Source organism: Sitophilus oryzae, unplaced genomic scaffold (genome assembly GCF_002938485.1).
Source record: "Sitophilus oryzae breed Bouriz unplaced genomic scaffold, Soryzae_2.0 scaffold_1356_pilon_pilon, whole genome shotgun sequence".
In the NCBI taxonomy this organism is placed as follows: Eukaryota; Metazoa; Arthropoda; class Insecta; order Coleoptera; family Curculionidae; genus Sitophilus; species Sitophilus oryzae.
The window spans coordinates 1,391,808-1,407,770 of NW_022146011.1; the positions used below are offsets into that span (position 1 = coordinate 1,391,808).

The following is a 15,963-nucleotide window of genomic DNA, read 5'->3' on the forward strand; positions in this document are numbered from 1 at the left end:
GTTTTTTGACAGACAAAAGAACAATTTTGTTTAAACAATTTAAAAATTGAAAGAAGTTGCTCTATAATTTTATATTAACATCCAGTACAAATAACTAATACAGTAGGTTGACTTATACAAAGACCTATATCTAGTATACAAGATTCTACATAAAATAAAGCATTTATAATAAATAAACATTTAACAGAACTTAACAATTAAAAAACATTTAATAATAACAAACATACATGTAACAATAGTTTTTCAGCCTCTCTCACAGATTATATCTACAACACTAGGTTCCATCAAAACAGGCTCCAGACATCGATGCACGGCAGAACCCAACATTTCATCCAGCAAAAAGTGTACCAGATTTTCATCTGCAACAAACCGCCACAAATACAACTGTAAATAATGCGTATCGACTTGAATTTGCTGCAGTCCATATTTACTAAACGTCTTCAACCTAACACACTCTATAAAAGTCTTTAAACTTATTTTTATTATGCCAGTTAGTATTGATACTTTTGAGAATTCAACTGGTGAAAACACTTCAATTCTCTCGCTGAATAGCTTGTGCATGTTTGAAACTAGAGTCGAATCTAAGTGGCTTGGTGTATAACTGGACCAATTTGAACGATACTGGTGCCTGGACACAGAAATACTGTGAGTTTTTCTACTTGAATCGCTGCTATTTCCTGTTGCAGTGCCTTGATCCTCGTAGAGCAGCGCAACTGTAGCATCTATAGCTGAAATATCTTCAACCACTCGCTTCATAACAGCCCTAACAGTCCTAGGCTCGATGGTATGCAACCAGTCTCTAGTCTCCACACTTTTTCTCAACATCTGTGAACAATTGTACCCCTGGAGTCTAACGTAGTAATTTAATAAATACTGTGCAGTTTCTTGCATGGTATTACTGATTTCTGACTCATTAGTCAAGGCATTGCCATTTCTTTTATGGTTAATATGAAACACTTCATCGGTTTCTGAAAGAAGAAAGTGCACACTGGCATTACGGAAGTCCAAACAAAATTTTGATAGGAGCAGAATAAGTGTAGGGGGTGCTTTTAAATCCAGGACCCCGTCAGAACAGATATTCTGAATAGATGCTGTAAGATGGTGCAGGAAACATACCACTAGACCTTCTCGAACATTATCAATGCAAAAACTTTCCTTGAACTGAGTCTTTTTAGCAAAACATATCTCTGGACTTACAAAAGCAACAAGATCTTGTAATACACCCTTTGTTTTCTCTACCACTGTTACAATCATGGAATTTAGAAGTTCAGTGAGATTTTTAGACGAGTCATCTTGACTAATTAATTTGGGTGTAGTCAAGGCTTGTCTTACCTTGGTTAAAGTATCGGCAAAGGCCTGTTTCAAGATGGATAAATGTGCTTTACACTGTTTTCTGCCAGCATTGTTAATGATGTCGGTGGCCATCACAGTGAAATTAATATCCTTTGAGAATTTGTTTCCTTCAATTCTCATATAGAAACGATCTAAAGCTTGTACCAGTGTATTGGTGTCTGCAATATCTTGTTCTAAATCCACCTTGCCTTGTACTAAATCAAAATATTTCTGCATGTTATCTTTTACAAAGTTTTCTAGCTCTACTGCAGCAAAATTTTCAAAAATCTCACTATTTTCTATGTTATCTGTATTTATTCTACTTATAAACATATCATTGAATGAGGCAATAATCAAACACAAATCACTGAGGAACCCAGAACATCCTAAATCAACAAATTCAACAATGTCTCTCTGTTCACTTTGATCCTTTAATATGACTAGTTGTTCACTGAGTCGTTTCTCAGCCGAAGACAAAAATTCTAAACATAATTCTTTAGCTGGCTCTTCTAATTGAAGTAGTAAATCAACTGATTCCATCAATTCTCTGGTTGAAGCGCTTGGGTTACTGAATTGCTTCCTTAGTTCATCTTTCAGTTCCTCTAAAATTGACACACAATCGCTTTTTATTCCTTGAAAGGCTGGTAGGTCTCCGTATTGTTGTAGGACTCTTTGTGCATGGAGATAGTCTTGTGTTGCTTGAATATAGTTCTTTTCCTCCATTCTCCCTTTTAGTGTAGCAGGAAGCTTAAACAAAAACTGTAATCTTTGTAGTAAATTATGAACACCGGACAAATGACTTATCTTGTCTCTAGATTCTTGCAAATTACTGTTGATTTTATCCGAAAATGAAGTGATCGATTCCATGTTTGACGCGAGCAGGTCCATTTCATCTTCCATTTTTTTGAAGTCGTTTTTCATTTTTCTTATTGTGTCTGTGGCCGATATAAATTTGTTATAGTTTTCGTATACTAAGGTTTGCATATCGGAATGCAGCGTTTGTGTATCTTTGACGATCTCGTTTTCGTGATCCATTATTTGTCTTAACGTACATTCCTTGAATATTTTGTCTAGATACATGTTTGGATTAAAATTAGGACCATTTATATCCAGTTGGTTCGGATTTTTCTCTGCCATTTTTAGGCCCAAAGAAATATTTTTTTAATCACTCCCAACACAAAAAATATGTTCTTGTCTGTATGAATAATTGTTTTAAAATAATAACAACATATTTACAATGTCTTTTTTATATGAAATTCAAAAAATAAGAACATCCATTTTTAAAAACATTTGAGAACTGTCAAAATAATGCAGGTGGCCATTATTTTTATTTTTAAAAAACGGTTTAAAAAATTATTTTAAAACAAATATCCGCATGTATGTTTTCTAATATCGGTGGTAAACTATTTTCCTTTAAATTACATGTTTTATGAAGCCAAGAAAACAATTATTTTTAAGGTTTGCATAAAGTTTAGAAAAATATGGGCAACCAGTAAAACATTTAAAACAATCTTCTTCTTCTTCTTCTGAGATATGGCCGCTTGCCTTTACGACATTCTGCCAGCATTTTTTTTTTGACACGTTATATTTATTAATACACACAGTTTATTAATATTCAACTAAAATGGCCCCGAATCAGACGCTTAAACAAGCTTCTCTTGTCTTTTACTGAAAAAAGAATTGGATAGGAAACTATCAGCCAGTCGGATAGTCCTGGCAACTGAGACCGCAAACTAATCAAGAATGAAGAAGAAATAAAAATTTATACAACGTAACCTCACTTTTTTAAATATCGTTTTGTTGTTTCCACACGCGGTACGCAAATTTCCTTCGAATTTGCTCCTCCGTGAAGCGAAGAATCGCCGAGAGGTTGCATTTATCACACTCCTACTCGATAAATAATCTTGGAAAACATGGTAAGAATAATACACAACATATCTAAAACTTTTTTAACTGATAATCTTTATTAAAGGCGGAAGAAGTGAATCCAAAAGCATACCCTCTGGCCGACCCAACTCTAACAACGAAGATTTTGAATCTGGTTCAGCAGGCACTGAATTACAAGCAGCTTCGCAAAGGGGCGAACGAAGTGACCAAGACGCTTAACAGAGGCACTGCTGAATTTATAGTTATGGCAGCCGATGCGGAGCCTATCGAAATTCTTATGCACTTGCCGTTGTTGTGCGAAGATAAAAATGTGCCTTACGTGTTCGTGCGATCCAAACAGGCTCTGGGAAGAGCCTGCGGAGTGTCCAGATCGGTAATAGCCAGCAGTGTGACTATTAACGAGGGCTCGCAGCTGAAATCCCAAATCCAAACAATACAGTTGGAAATTGAACGCTTATTAGTCTAAGTTTATGAGTACAATTATTTTTATACTGTAAATTTAATGATAAGGATAAATAAATTTCTTGGAAATTATGTTTTGAATTATTTTTTCACTTGAAATTTACATTTTAAATCAGAATGCATATAATGTACAATCGAAAATAAAGACACTGTATTCTTTTACAAGGATGGTATTGTATAAATGATTAACCCTATAGATTTTAGTAAAATATTGCTCTGAATATTGCTTGAATTCCTAAAATTACAAGATTGCACGCAAATTAAAAATTAGGATACTATAGACATCTAAAAGGCGTGATTCCTTACAGACTGGCTTAATCATATTTTAATTTAAGGTTTTATGTATTTTTCTCATAACAAAAAAGAAAAGTTTCTCTAAAAAAATTTAGAAAATTTGTAAAGAAGATTGTATTTTAATCAGGGATGAGTATTATTCTGCACGGGCCTTTACAACATGTTTTTTACGTATCATATAAACGCTTTAGTATTTAGAAGCCCATCTTTGAATATATGATCCAAGATATCAGATATCATATACTTTTTGCTTGTCAGAAAACTGTCACTTGTCAGTTCAATCGATGTCAGCTGCTGGACTTTAAAGAGAAGCCGAATTTTTCTTCAATTATATAATAACTTTATCTAATACTGTAAGAATGGCTTCTTCGATCACCAAAGGACCTTTACTCCGTATAGTAACGGTAGGTTTTAGAACTGCATGTTTCCACAATCGTTTTATGTAATTCCGATACTTATTTTTCTTCATATACAGGCCAGAGGATATTCTCAAGTGGCTCCAGTTAATGGTATCGCCAATTACGATTTGAAAACCACTACTCTCACTAACAAACTGGTAGTTGTAGCAGCAGAAAATGAATCCGCTTTGACCAGAATTTCCGTCACGTTCAGGTATTTACTTCTTTAAACTATCTCTTATTAAGATCTTACATAAAAGTTTTGTTTTAAACTCTCAGAGCTGGATCGCGTTACGAAACCAGCGATAATCTCGGTGCTGTACACGTTATCCGTACCGCCGCTGGATTATCCACAAAAAACGCATCCCAGTTTGCTATTATCCGTAACATACAGCAAGTTGGGGCTAGCCTAACTGCTACAGCAGACCGTGAAACTATCTCTTATACTTTGGAAGGCACCAGAAAAGCTGTAGAGCAAGTTTTACCTTTCTTGAAAGAAGTGGCTACTGAGCAAGTATTCAAACCCTGGGAACTATCCGAACTTGGAGATCGGTTAAAGATTGACTTGGCAGTTCGACCATTGCAGGTATCTTTTTTTGAATAATAATAATACACTACTTTGTGCAAAATTTTGTGCTTCTAAGTCAAGCGGTTTTGTATATATATATACATAAAGTATAACTTTATTAGTATTATTATTGAATATAGGTATATTTTTTTTCAATTATAGTTACGTGCACTTGACTTACTTCACAAAGCTGCCTACAGAACAGGGTTGGGCAATTCCCAGTTTGTTCCCAAATTTCAAATAGGTAAACTTTCCTGCGAAACATTGCAACACTACGTTGCCAATACCTTCACTTCAAGCAGAGCGGCTGTAGTTGGTTTTGGAATAGATAGTTCCAGTCTGACGCAGTTCGCTCAGTCTTTGAACTTGGAGCCCAACGAAGGTGTCTCCAATCCCAGTCCTTACAAGGGCGGAGAAATTAGGTAAGGTTATAATTATGTAATTTATACAGACTTTCAAAAAAGCTCCATATTAGGTTTACTATAATTAAGAAAATATACACATTTCAAATTATTATAGAGCATACAAGGTGCTTCAGAAACTCCAAGGTGCTCCCCCAAAACTGAAAATCTGTAACTATTATCTCTACCATTTTTGTATTATTATACCATATGATCGAATAAAAACGGCGTCAGCGATGGCTATGAAATGACAATCGATGACATTTCCCATATAAACATATAAAATGACAGCGATCTTCATTTCATAGCCATCGCTGATGCCGTTTTTATTCGATCATACGGTATATTATTAACAAATTAAACTAAAATTCAAGTTGTTTTTAACTTGCTTAACAGACATGAAATTTTGATAATTATTACTTTTTGTCATGGCAACTATGATGTTATAGCGTAATTATTTATAAATATGGACAGAAATAGAAAAAATTGGAATAAATCGCGAACTATTAAAAATAATAGGTATATGACTTCATAAAAGTTGAAGAGTTTCCTAAAATATATCACAAAAAATAATAATATATAGGGTGTACCATTTAAAAATTTTAAGATTTTAATTTTAAGTAGTTGAAATTCACAAATATATTTTGAACGCCCTGTAGCATTTAACTTGTTTAAACAAATTTAAATAACGTTATATATAAAAAAGTTATGGAATTTTACGCAGAATCTAAAAATAAAATAAAAAATAGGGTGTTGGTGGCATTTAAAAAAAACATATGTTGTATCCGCCACACTTTTTTGAAGCACCTTGTATACTCTATAATAATTTTAAAATGTGTATCTTAACCTCCCCTATAATTTTTCTATTTAACATTTTTTGTAAAACTCGAAACAAATGAGATAATGACTTTACTCTATCGTTGACTTACCCTGTATAACCAGAATTAAGTACGTAATTCCGTTTTCTAGGTCGGACAAAGGGGGCGATTTCGCTTTTGTGGCGATCGCTGGCGAGGGGGCCGCGGTGAACAACCCCAAAGAAGCCCTAGCGGCCGCCGTCCTACAGAACGTCCTCAGTGCCGGACCCCAGGTATATTTCTATAGCGTTTTTGTTTATTAATAAAAATTTAAAACTACGGTTTTTAGTTGAAATGGAGCACCAACGACAACGGAGTCATTCCCAGGGCCCTAGGTGGCACCGACGGCTATTCAGTTAGGGGCATCAATGCAAGCTACAAAGACACGGGATTGGTCGGAATTTTGCTGGCCGTGCCCGCCAAGTCGGCCAAGAAAATTGTACCGGGAGCAGTGAATGCTTTCAAAAGTGCCAGCGTCACCGATGCGGACGTTAACAGAGGTGAGTACGGTATAATCGAAGGAAAAAAATGGTGTCGCGGTAGTCTTTGAAGTGAAATTCGGTAAGAAAAAATATAGGACCAATATCGTAGATTAAAAATATGTTCTATAGTGGAATTATATTAAAGATTGGGACATTAGAGAGCTGTTAAAAAATAATATTTTATTAGAAAAAAAAACGAAAAAAACTATTTCCAAGAAATTAGATATTATTTACCGAATAAATACATGGCTGTGAAAGGTCACGTTTATTTTTTTATGACATTTTCTTAATCGATAACGTAAGCGTATCGGAAACAGCATAGTCAAATTCTTACATTTGTACCGGCTCTGTTAACATTTTGCTGATATTATTTATTTATTCTTTCGCCTCTCAATTAAATCTATTACCTTTTTCAAAATGTACAAATTTTTAAAATAAAACTTTCGTAACGGAAGCTTACGTATAGCGTCAATACAGTAAAAAATACGGAACGGATATGGAATGGAAACGGAAGGTATAGTGAGAAGCGACCTTTAGTGGTCTTTTTTACGTGTATTTTACGCTAAAACGGAAAAAACACGGAGAGAGACTCGTAAACGCCCTTAATTGATTTAAGTATTAATTTTCAAATTTTTTTAAGTCCCATTTATAGCAAATATAACGTATACAGAAAGAGACTCGACAGAAATGATTAACGATCGTCTTTTCTAAGGCCACCTTTTCTTCGAAAAAAAAAATTATGTTGTATATTCTTAACAGTTTATCTTTTTTTTGTACAGGTAAAAACTTGCTGAAAACCAGTTTGCTGTCGGAACTGGAAAGCGGATCGACAGCGGCTCAAGTATACGGCGCGCAAGCCGCTCTAACCGGCACCGCTTTGTCCGCAGAGGAAGTCGCCTCTGTAGTCGATTCAGTATCGGCCAGTGATGTGAACAGCGTAAGTAGCAATTGAATTAAAGAATACTCTGTATATGTGCACAATGTTCCTTTAACGACATGGTCATACTTAAGGGGGCGATTCTTGGATCTATTCTAAGAAAAAAACTTCACAAGAAATATTAACCGCTCTGTATCTCAAGAATTAGAATGTTTAGGATATACATTTATATGAAGTTTTTTTTTCTTTAAATAAGTTCAAGAATCACCCCTGTAAATATTAACGTGTCATTAAGAAACCTCCTATGTACAGGGTGTCCCAGGTTGAGCGTGCATTAAAAGTTTCTAGAGAACCACGATATCTAGATGGGAGATTTTTTGCACATCATTGCTTTACAACGAGATGATATTGATTAAAAATATTTTAAATATGGCGGCATTTCCGAAAACACCGGTAGTTGAATAATTAATTAAATTCTCTTTAAAATTCTATGAATATTGATGTTAAACACTCTATACCTAACATTAACCGTTTTTAAGAAAAAAAAAACTTAATATTTTTGGACGAAAAAAATTTATATAGCTTAAAAATCAAATTTAGTGATTACCACTGTGACATAAATGGAAAACAAAAATCTAGCTATCAAATCAAATGTCATATAATAATGGCGGTAGCTGTCATGGAATTGAGCGATTAAAAAATTATCATAAATCATTTTTTTTTCAAATGGAAACCCACTTTTTTTATTTCACTAGTGAAAAGGTTTTCCAATTCGTTACGTTTTAACTAAACATAAGTATTCCTATACCTAAAATAAATCGTTTTTAAGTTATTTAAGAATTAGTTTGAAAACGTATATTTTTCTTGATTTTATCTAGCTTCTTTTGACATTAAGTGTCAGTCAGATAATGTATTTCCATCTGTCAGAAAACGAATTACTTGAACTTCCTATATTATAAATACTGCCTGCTTAAGAGTTTAAGAAGTGTATTTATAAAAATATATCTCGTATTTTCGCTCATTATTGATATCTAATAGTTCATATTATTAATAATATTCCGTATGATCGAAAAAAAAAGCGCAAAGTTGGCTTGGAAATGATGATTGGATACACATACTGCTTTTTGAACAAAGTGTCACAATATGACATAGCCAGATCTATTGTTTTAATCACTTGACGTTTAAAGTCATATACAGGGTTGTTCACCACATACGACACGGAGTATTGTAGCTAAACGATGAGATTTTTACAAATTGTAAGTTTGGGGTTCGCTGAAGGACTATTAGAGCTACAATTTAAAAATATTTTTACAAGATACAGAGTGTCCGAAATAAATAAAAAATATCAAAGTGGTATTTTTTTAAATGGAACACCCTGTATATTATTACATTTTTAGTTTCTACGATTAAAATAAAGGTAAATTTGATTAAGGTTTATTATACTTAAACCTTACCGTTTTTGAAATATTTTCAATTTTGTGAAATTGCAGTAAAATTTTTAAAGCTTCATTTCTCCAAGGGTATAACGTTTTAATACTAAATATTTAATGAAGTTTATTTATTGATCAGTTATTGTGTTGCAATAATAAAATAATACTACCTTATACAGAGCGTCTAAAAATTTATTTTAAATAATTATTAGCTTCAAACGGCAATAACTTCTTTAATTTAAATGGAATGCCCTGTATATTTTAGGAGAATCAGATGCACAGTTAAATTGTCTATCAAATTGTATTATACCATTTTTTACCTATCCCTTCAAGTTTTCGTAGAAAATGCATTTTCTTATAATTTAGACCTCATTTATCAATATATCAATGGAATATTGACATTTTAGATTGTTTTTAAAGCAACAAATGTACAAAATGTACAGACTAGTAATATTATCGTTTTTAGCAAAACGATAATATTACTAGCCCATTTGTATGCAAAAAGAAAACTATTTAAATCTTTATAAAAGAGTATACCATTAATTAAATATAACACCATTATTTGCGCCCATATACTAATTAATTACATACTTAATTGTGTTCGTTATTAAATTATTATAAATAAATGTGGATTTGAGTCAGAAATCAATATAATAATAAGTTAACAAATTAAAGTCTCTGTTGTTATAAATAAGCATTTATTAAAAAATGAAATATCATTTTTAAGGTGTTACTTTTTATCACACTGTCTAATGCCCATACAAAATTCAGTTTTTTAGTATTTGGAGCAATTATTATTAATCAACGCAAACAGTCAGTTAATGTAGTTTGAATACTGGAATCATATTAATTGATCCTCTTTAACAAATATTTAAACAGTTTTTTTTATTTTTTAATGAAATAAACGAATTATATCGACAATATTAGTATCTGTACTCTTTAAAAATTTAGTACATCTTTAAAAATAATCTAAAATGTCAATAGTCCATGGGTATATTGATAAATAAGTTCTAAATTACAAGAAAATGCATGCATGGTATACTCTTTTACAAAGATTTAAATAAGTTTTCTTTTTGTAAACAAATGGGCCAGTAATATCGCTTTTAGCACCTGTACATTTTGTACATTTGTTGCTCTAAAAAAATATCGAAAATGTCAATATTCTGTGGGTATATTGATATTAATAAATTTGGTATAAATTAGAAGAAAATGCATTTTCTACGGAAACTTAAAGAGATAGGTAAAAAATGGTATAATATAATTTGATAGACAATTAAATTGTGCATCTGATTCTCGTAAAATATACAGGGTGTTCCATTTAAATTAAACAAGTTATTGCCGTTTGAAGGTAATAATTATTTAAAATAAATTTTTAGACACTCTGCATAAGGTAGTATTATTTTTATTATTGCAACACAATAACTGATCAGTAAATAAACTTCAGTAAATATTTAGTATTAAAAACTTTGATACCCTTGGAGAAATGAAGCCTTGAATTTTTTGCTGCAGTTTCACAAATTTGAAAATATTTCAAAAACGGTAAGGTTTAAGTATAATAAACCTTAATCAAATTTACCTTTATTTTAATCGTAGAAACTAAAAATGTAATAATATACAGAGTGTTCCATTTAAAAAAATACAACTTTGATATTTTTTACTTATTTGAAAATAGAAAGAAAAATATGAGGCTTGAAACTAAAAATAACTTAAACCTTAAATAACTTAAAAACGTAACAAAAAGTGACAAATTGGAAAGCCTTTTAACTAGTGAAATAAAAAAGTAGGTTTCCACTTGAAAAAAAAAAGATTTATGATAATTTTTTAATCGCTAAGCTCCATGACAGCTGCAGCCATTATTATATGACATTCGAACAATTTAATTTTTGAAATAGATAGCCACATGTCTTTTCTTATGGCACAGTGGCTGTGGCAATCACTAAATTTAACGTTTAGGCTATACACATAATATTTTTGACAGGCAGTTTTTTTCGTCCAAAAATTTTAAATATTTTTTTTTCTCAAAAACGATTAAAAAAAACGTGTTTAGACCAAAATTCCTAAAATTTAACAGAGAATTTAAGTATGTAATAAAAAATTGGGGCGCCCATTTAAAATAAGAAAGTTCCTATCAACTTCCGGTATTTCCGGAAGTGCTGCCATATTGAAAATATTTTTAATTGATAGATCTTGTTTTGTGAAACAATGGTGTGCAAAAAATCCCAAATCTATATATTGTAGCTCTATGGAAACTTCTAATGCACGCTCTGCCTAGGACACCCTGTATATGAAGACATTTTATTACATAACAATTTTTTCCAGGTTTTACAAAAGGCCCGAAAAAACATCTCAATCGCATCGGTGGGCAACTTGGCCGATGTTCCTTATGCGGATGACCTATAAGAAACACTCATTATACAGAAAAAATAAATGTGTATTTATAAGATTGTATTATATACTTTCAAATTATTGTTATTTGTAAACGTTTAAAATAAAAATATAATGGCAGAGCCATAGATTTAAAAATATGTGTTTTATTTGTAAAAATATCTTTTTCTATAACAATTTTACTTTAAACTTACAACGACTATTATACTAATAAAAAGAATGATTATAACGATCCAGTATCCGCAAGTGTTATCCTTTCGATCTATCAGACCAACGTGCGAAGTTTCGGTCCTAACTCTGGTATCGGTTCGGTCGATCTGTGTGCCGATATCCTCAATTATTTCTAAAAAATATATCGATAAAATTTGACTAAACACTCACTAAACACTAAAATATCTAACCGTTATGAAAATCCACCTCGTTTGATATAGCAGCTGCTATATCTTTTTGTCTGGATATAATCTTCGACAAATTCTCCAGGCCCGTATCTTGTTCTATAATATGGACAATAAAGGTATAATAAAAACTAGAAATATGCAACAAGAAAAAAAAATGACGCCACAGTAACCTTTGAAATTGCTTCATCTATTAAAAAAATTCCCAAATTTGTTTGTTAAATGAAAAAAAAAGGAAAAGTATGTCAAGCATTAAAGAGCAATATATATATATATATATATATATATATATATATATATATATATATATATATATATATATATATATATATATATATATATATATATATATAGTGTCACCCACTCAAGACCGGTCACCCTCCATAAAATCTGTGTTTATAGTCCGATTTTGATGATTTTTTTTCAAATATAAAGTTTCAAAAATGTACTTTAGGGCTCAATGTCATGTTATTTCACAAAAACAAGGCCTACTTAATAAAGTTTTGTGGTGAAAAATTTGCAAAATCATATTAGCGATTTTTTTTCAAAAATTTGAGTACACCCCTACATTCGGCATCCCCAAAACAGTTCTGTACCAAATTTCGTTTAAAAATATTAATTATTAATAATTCTGCAGTTAAATTAAATAATTCCCTATTTTTGCCAATTTAACGATGAGTTATCAAGTAACCCTTGAAAAAAACAATCCACGACAACGAATTTTATTACAAACAATGATAAAAATACTACAAGCAACACAATAACCGAATAATAAGTTAAACATATTCAAATAATTCTAGTTGCTTCTACCAGCCCTCCATTCAGTTCAATACATTTGTCGCATCTTTTTCTTAGATTAACAGTTACATTCCTAAGCTGCTGTGGTGTAATATTTGCAGAAGCCTCTGTAATTCTAATACGTAATTCATCTACAGATTGAGGTCTAGACTTGTAAACTTGTTGCTTTAAGAAACCCCAAAGAAAGAAATCAAGGGGTGTTAGGTCCGGGGATCTCGGTGGCCACTCAATTAGCGGGCTATTTCGACCTATCCACTTATTTTCAAAATTTTCATTTAACCATTCCCTGACAACTGCCGCGTTATGCACAGGTGATCCGTCCAATTGAAATTTTAAATTCAAACGGGTTTGGCATGGTAAATTATGTATTGCATCCCAAAAGTCATTAATCAGAAAATTCAAAAACGTTGGACTATTCAAATTTCTCTCAAAAAAATATGGACCAATGATTCTATCATCAAGTATGCCACACCACACATTTAATTTCTGAGAATACTGTCTTCTTGTATTGATCACCCATTCAGGGTTTTCGACTGCCCAGAATCGCGAATTTTGAGAGGATACTACTCCGTTTGTACTAAATGTTGCCTCATCACTAAATAAAATTTCTTTTAAGAAATTTCTATTATTTAAATACTCTGCTTGAGCCCATAAGCAGAATTCTAATCGTCTAACATCATCTCCGTTTTCCAAAGTGTGTAAAATCTTTGGTTTAAAGGGTTTAACTTTATTAGTTCGCAAACATCTCCTAATATTTTCCCTTGGTATATCCAAATCAACACTGGCGCCTCTAATGCTTGCACGAGGATTGTTACGAAAATATTCTAATATTTCCTCATTCCGCCTATTTATTCGATGTTCCGGCCTTCTGTTTTTTAGTAAGTATTTTGACACACAACCAGTTTCATTAAAAACTCTATTTATTCGTTGAACCGTGCTTCTACTTACTGCAGGTCTGTCGGGATGTCTGTTGTTAAATTCTCTGGCAGCTTCTCCTGCTTGAAGATAGTTATCACCCACTAAACGAATAATTTCAATTTTATCCCTAATATTTAATTGTTCCATAATGCAAATAATATTTCTTGATACAACACTTTTCTGCGTGCTATTAAATTAATATTCAATTCTACGCTGCAAGAATTGACAGCTAATAAAACCCATTGTTGTGGATTGTTTTTTTCAAGGGTTACGTGATAACTCATCGTTAAATTGGCAAAAATAGGGAATTATTTAATTTAACTGCAGAATTATTAATAATTAATATTTTTAAACGAAATTTGTACAGAACTGTTTTGGGGATGCCGAATGTAGGGGTGTACTCAAATTTTTTGAAAAAAATTGCTAATATGATTTTGCAAATTTTTCACCACAAAAACTTTATTAAGTAGGCCTTGTTTTTTGTGAAATAACATGACATTGAAAAAAAAATCATCAAAATCGGACTATAAACACAGATTTTATGGAGGGTGCCCGGTCTTGAGTGGGTCACACTGTATATATATAATATATATATATATATATATATATATATATATATATATATATATATAATCGAAAACACCCATTTTACCCCTGAGGGTGTCTGGGTAAAAGAGCAATATATTCAGTAAATTTTTTTTTACTAGAAATTTTTTACATTTTTTTCTAATTTAAATGCTTATTTTAGGCATTTTTATTCATTAAAATGACATACAGGGGTAGGCACATAAAAAATTAATAAATCATTTTATAAGCCACTGGGAGGCCATTTTTTTGATCCCACAATATTTTTTAGAGAAAAATAGGTGTAACCATTTTTTTTTAAAAAGCTTCATATCAGATTTTCAGTTTTTGAAGTATTTTTTGTCCAATAATTTTTTTTGTATAATATTAGCATATCATATTATACCTAGTATTTTAAAAATCACTAACATAGTATAACTATGACAATATAGCAAAATAAAACACTAAATCACCACAATACACTAAAACACTTTTAAGTGTTTTGGTGTATTGTGGTGATTCAGTGTTTTATTTTGCTGTGTAACACCCTTTAACACCAAAGGTTCCAACCCTCAACTGTAATATGACAATATAATTTTAGAATGGTAACTTCGTGACAAATCTACTAAGCAAAAAAAAACAATAATCCGTTTAAAAAGCTACATCTTTAATCTAAAAACATATTTTAATTAGCTGGTATAATAGTGTGGTATAATAGCGCAAGCGTGACCGTGGTTCTGTGAAGTTGCTTTGTGATCGGGAAGATCATTTTGTCGGCAATAAAGTATTTGTATTTGTATTTAATATGAAAAATATATTCAAAACATAATATTACAAAAACATAAAATTACAAAAATTGAAAACCTCCGATGAAGCTTTTTCTATACACTGGATCACCCTACATAACTGACCTCCTAACATCCGTTGCTGTCTAGCTTTTAACTCATCGACTGATAGATTCTCTGATGTGCCTGCTGAAGCGGAAGCCCATTCCGAATCTGTATCACTCAACAGATTTCTCCTTTCTTGCATAGCTTTCATCGACACCTGATCATCAAAGATCTTCTTCATATGGACTGATTTTGTTTGTAACACCTCAATTTGTCTGCTTCGTCTTTCTGATTCTGCTGGAGTTCTGACAAATTTGTTAAGAAACTGTCATAGAAAAATAAATGAATTCACAGCCATATCAAAAGGATACATTGATGAAACTGATGTATCTAATTTTGACTTTAATTGCTGTACTTCGCTGTTAAATTGCTTTAATCTAAAGCGAATAGTGGCGGAGATTTGTCCGTATTTATCGCTGTTTCGTGGATATTGTTGTCGTTCGGTTAGTTGTTCCATAATCTCCCTCTGCAGTTTTTCACACGATTCGTGCTCCAAAAGCCTAAAGTATTTAAAAACAGAAAATGTCAAGATAATATGTGGTTTTAGTTCAATTACCAGGTATCTTCTCCGAGAAATAACAGAGCCATTGCAGTAGTTTTGGTATAAAGCAATTCATGTATTTATTTAATACAAAAAAGATTTCAGTTGTCTTTAAGGAAGGCGCGACAAGGGAGGAATTCAAAACCTCATCAGTTTTATATTTTACATATTATTAATTAATACTGTATATTTTTGTAGATTTTCAAGCTCTTTTAAAAAAGTGTTTTGGAAAAATATTTTCATATCTTCTCTTTATCTCAATGACATCGCCCATGTCACTGTCCAGTGTCAATCATGTGTCATTATTTTCGTATTGTCCATAGATAATGGTAACATGGAATCATATATAAATAGTTATTTATATGCCTATGATAATGGATAAATTCGTATCACAAACTTTGTGTCACATACAGGGATGGGAATTTTCTAAATTAATCCCTCTGATTATTCCTTAATAATTTATTACATGAAATTTATTTTTAAT

General features: G+C 31.7%; 4 protein-coding genes across 4 annotated transcripts; 2 read left to right on the forward strand and 2 right to left on the reverse strand.

Annotated features, from left to right (window-relative positions):
* Positions 1–56: 56 nt before the first annotated feature.
* LOC115875251 (vacuolar protein sorting-associated protein 51 homolog) lies at positions 57–2,780 on the reverse strand. The gene has a single exon (XM_030890671.1). The coding sequence runs from the start codon at positions 2,467–2,469 to the stop codon at positions 244–246; it is 2,226 nt and encodes a 741-aa protein (XP_030746531.1). The 5' UTR covers positions 2,470–2,780; the 3' UTR covers positions 57–243.
* Positions 2,781–3,101: 321 nt separating this feature from the next.
* LOC115875211 (NHP2-like protein 1 homolog) lies at positions 3,102–3,753 on the forward strand. The gene is made up of 2 exons (XM_030890613.1): positions 3,102–3,248; positions 3,305–3,753. Exons 1-2 carry the CDS (start codon positions 3,246–3,248, stop codon positions 3,683–3,685), a joined length of 384 nt encoding a protein of 127 aa, XP_030746473.1. The 5' UTR covers positions 3,102–3,245; the 3' UTR covers positions 3,686–3,753.
* A 472-nt stretch (positions 3,754–4,225) lies between these two features.
* LOC115875253 (cytochrome b-c1 complex subunit 2, mitochondrial) lies at positions 4,226–11,504 on the forward strand. The gene is made up of 8 exons (XM_030890672.1): positions 4,226–4,379; positions 4,451–4,587; positions 4,653–4,959; positions 5,104–5,363; positions 6,312–6,432; positions 6,489–6,699; positions 7,461–7,618; positions 11,308–11,504. The coding sequence occupies exons 1-8, from the start codon at positions 4,335–4,337 to the stop codon at positions 11,386–11,388; spliced, it is 1,320 nt and encodes a 439-aa protein (XP_030746532.1). The 5' UTR covers positions 4,226–4,334; the 3' UTR covers positions 11,389–11,504.
* Positions 11,504–15,763, reverse strand: LOC115875254 (syntaxin-8). The gene is made up of 5 exons (XM_030890673.1): positions 15,495–15,763; positions 15,250–15,438; positions 14,960–15,183; positions 11,775–11,867; positions 11,504–11,716 (listed from the first exon to the last, which is right to left on the reverse strand). Exons 1-5 carry the CDS (start codon positions 15,524–15,526, stop codon positions 11,553–11,555), a joined length of 702 nt encoding a protein of 233 aa, XP_030746533.1. The 5' UTR covers positions 15,527–15,763; the 3' UTR covers positions 11,504–11,552.
* Between the last annotated feature and the right edge of the window lie 200 nt (positions 15,764–15,963).

What these genes read in the sequence shown, in the direction of transcription:
- LOC115875251 (XM_030890671.1), bottom strand. Translation starts at nt 2,469, where the DNA reads ATGGCAGAGAAAAATCCGAACCAACTGGATATAAATGGTCCTAATTTT.
- LOC115875253 (XM_030890672.1), top strand. Translation starts at nt 4,335, where the DNA reads ATGGCTTCTTCGATCACCAAAGGACCTTTACTCCGTATAGTAACG. An exon ending in TGGCAGTTCGACCATTGCAG is followed by an intron (nt 4,960 to 5,103) that starts GTATCTTTTTTT and finishes TTTCAATTATAG; the next exon opens with TTACGTGCACTTGACTTACT. An exon ending in TACAAGGGCGGAGAAATTAG is followed by an intron (nt 5,364 to 6,311) that starts GTAAGGTTATAA and finishes TCCGTTTTCTAG; the next exon opens with GTCGGACAAAGGGGGCGATT.
- LOC115875254 (XM_030890673.1), bottom strand. Translation starts at nt 15,526, where the DNA reads ATGGCTCTGTTATTTCTCGGAGAAGATACCTG. An exon ending in TTTCTCGGAGAAGATACCTG is followed by an intron (nt 15,439 to 15,494) that starts GTAATTGAACTA and finishes TAAATACTTTAG; the next exon opens with GCTTTTGGAGCACGAATCGT. An exon ending in CGAGGTGGATTTTCATAACG is followed by an intron (nt 11,717 to 11,774) that starts GTTAGATATTTT and finishes TATATTTTTTAG; the next exon opens with AAATAATTGAGGATATCGGC.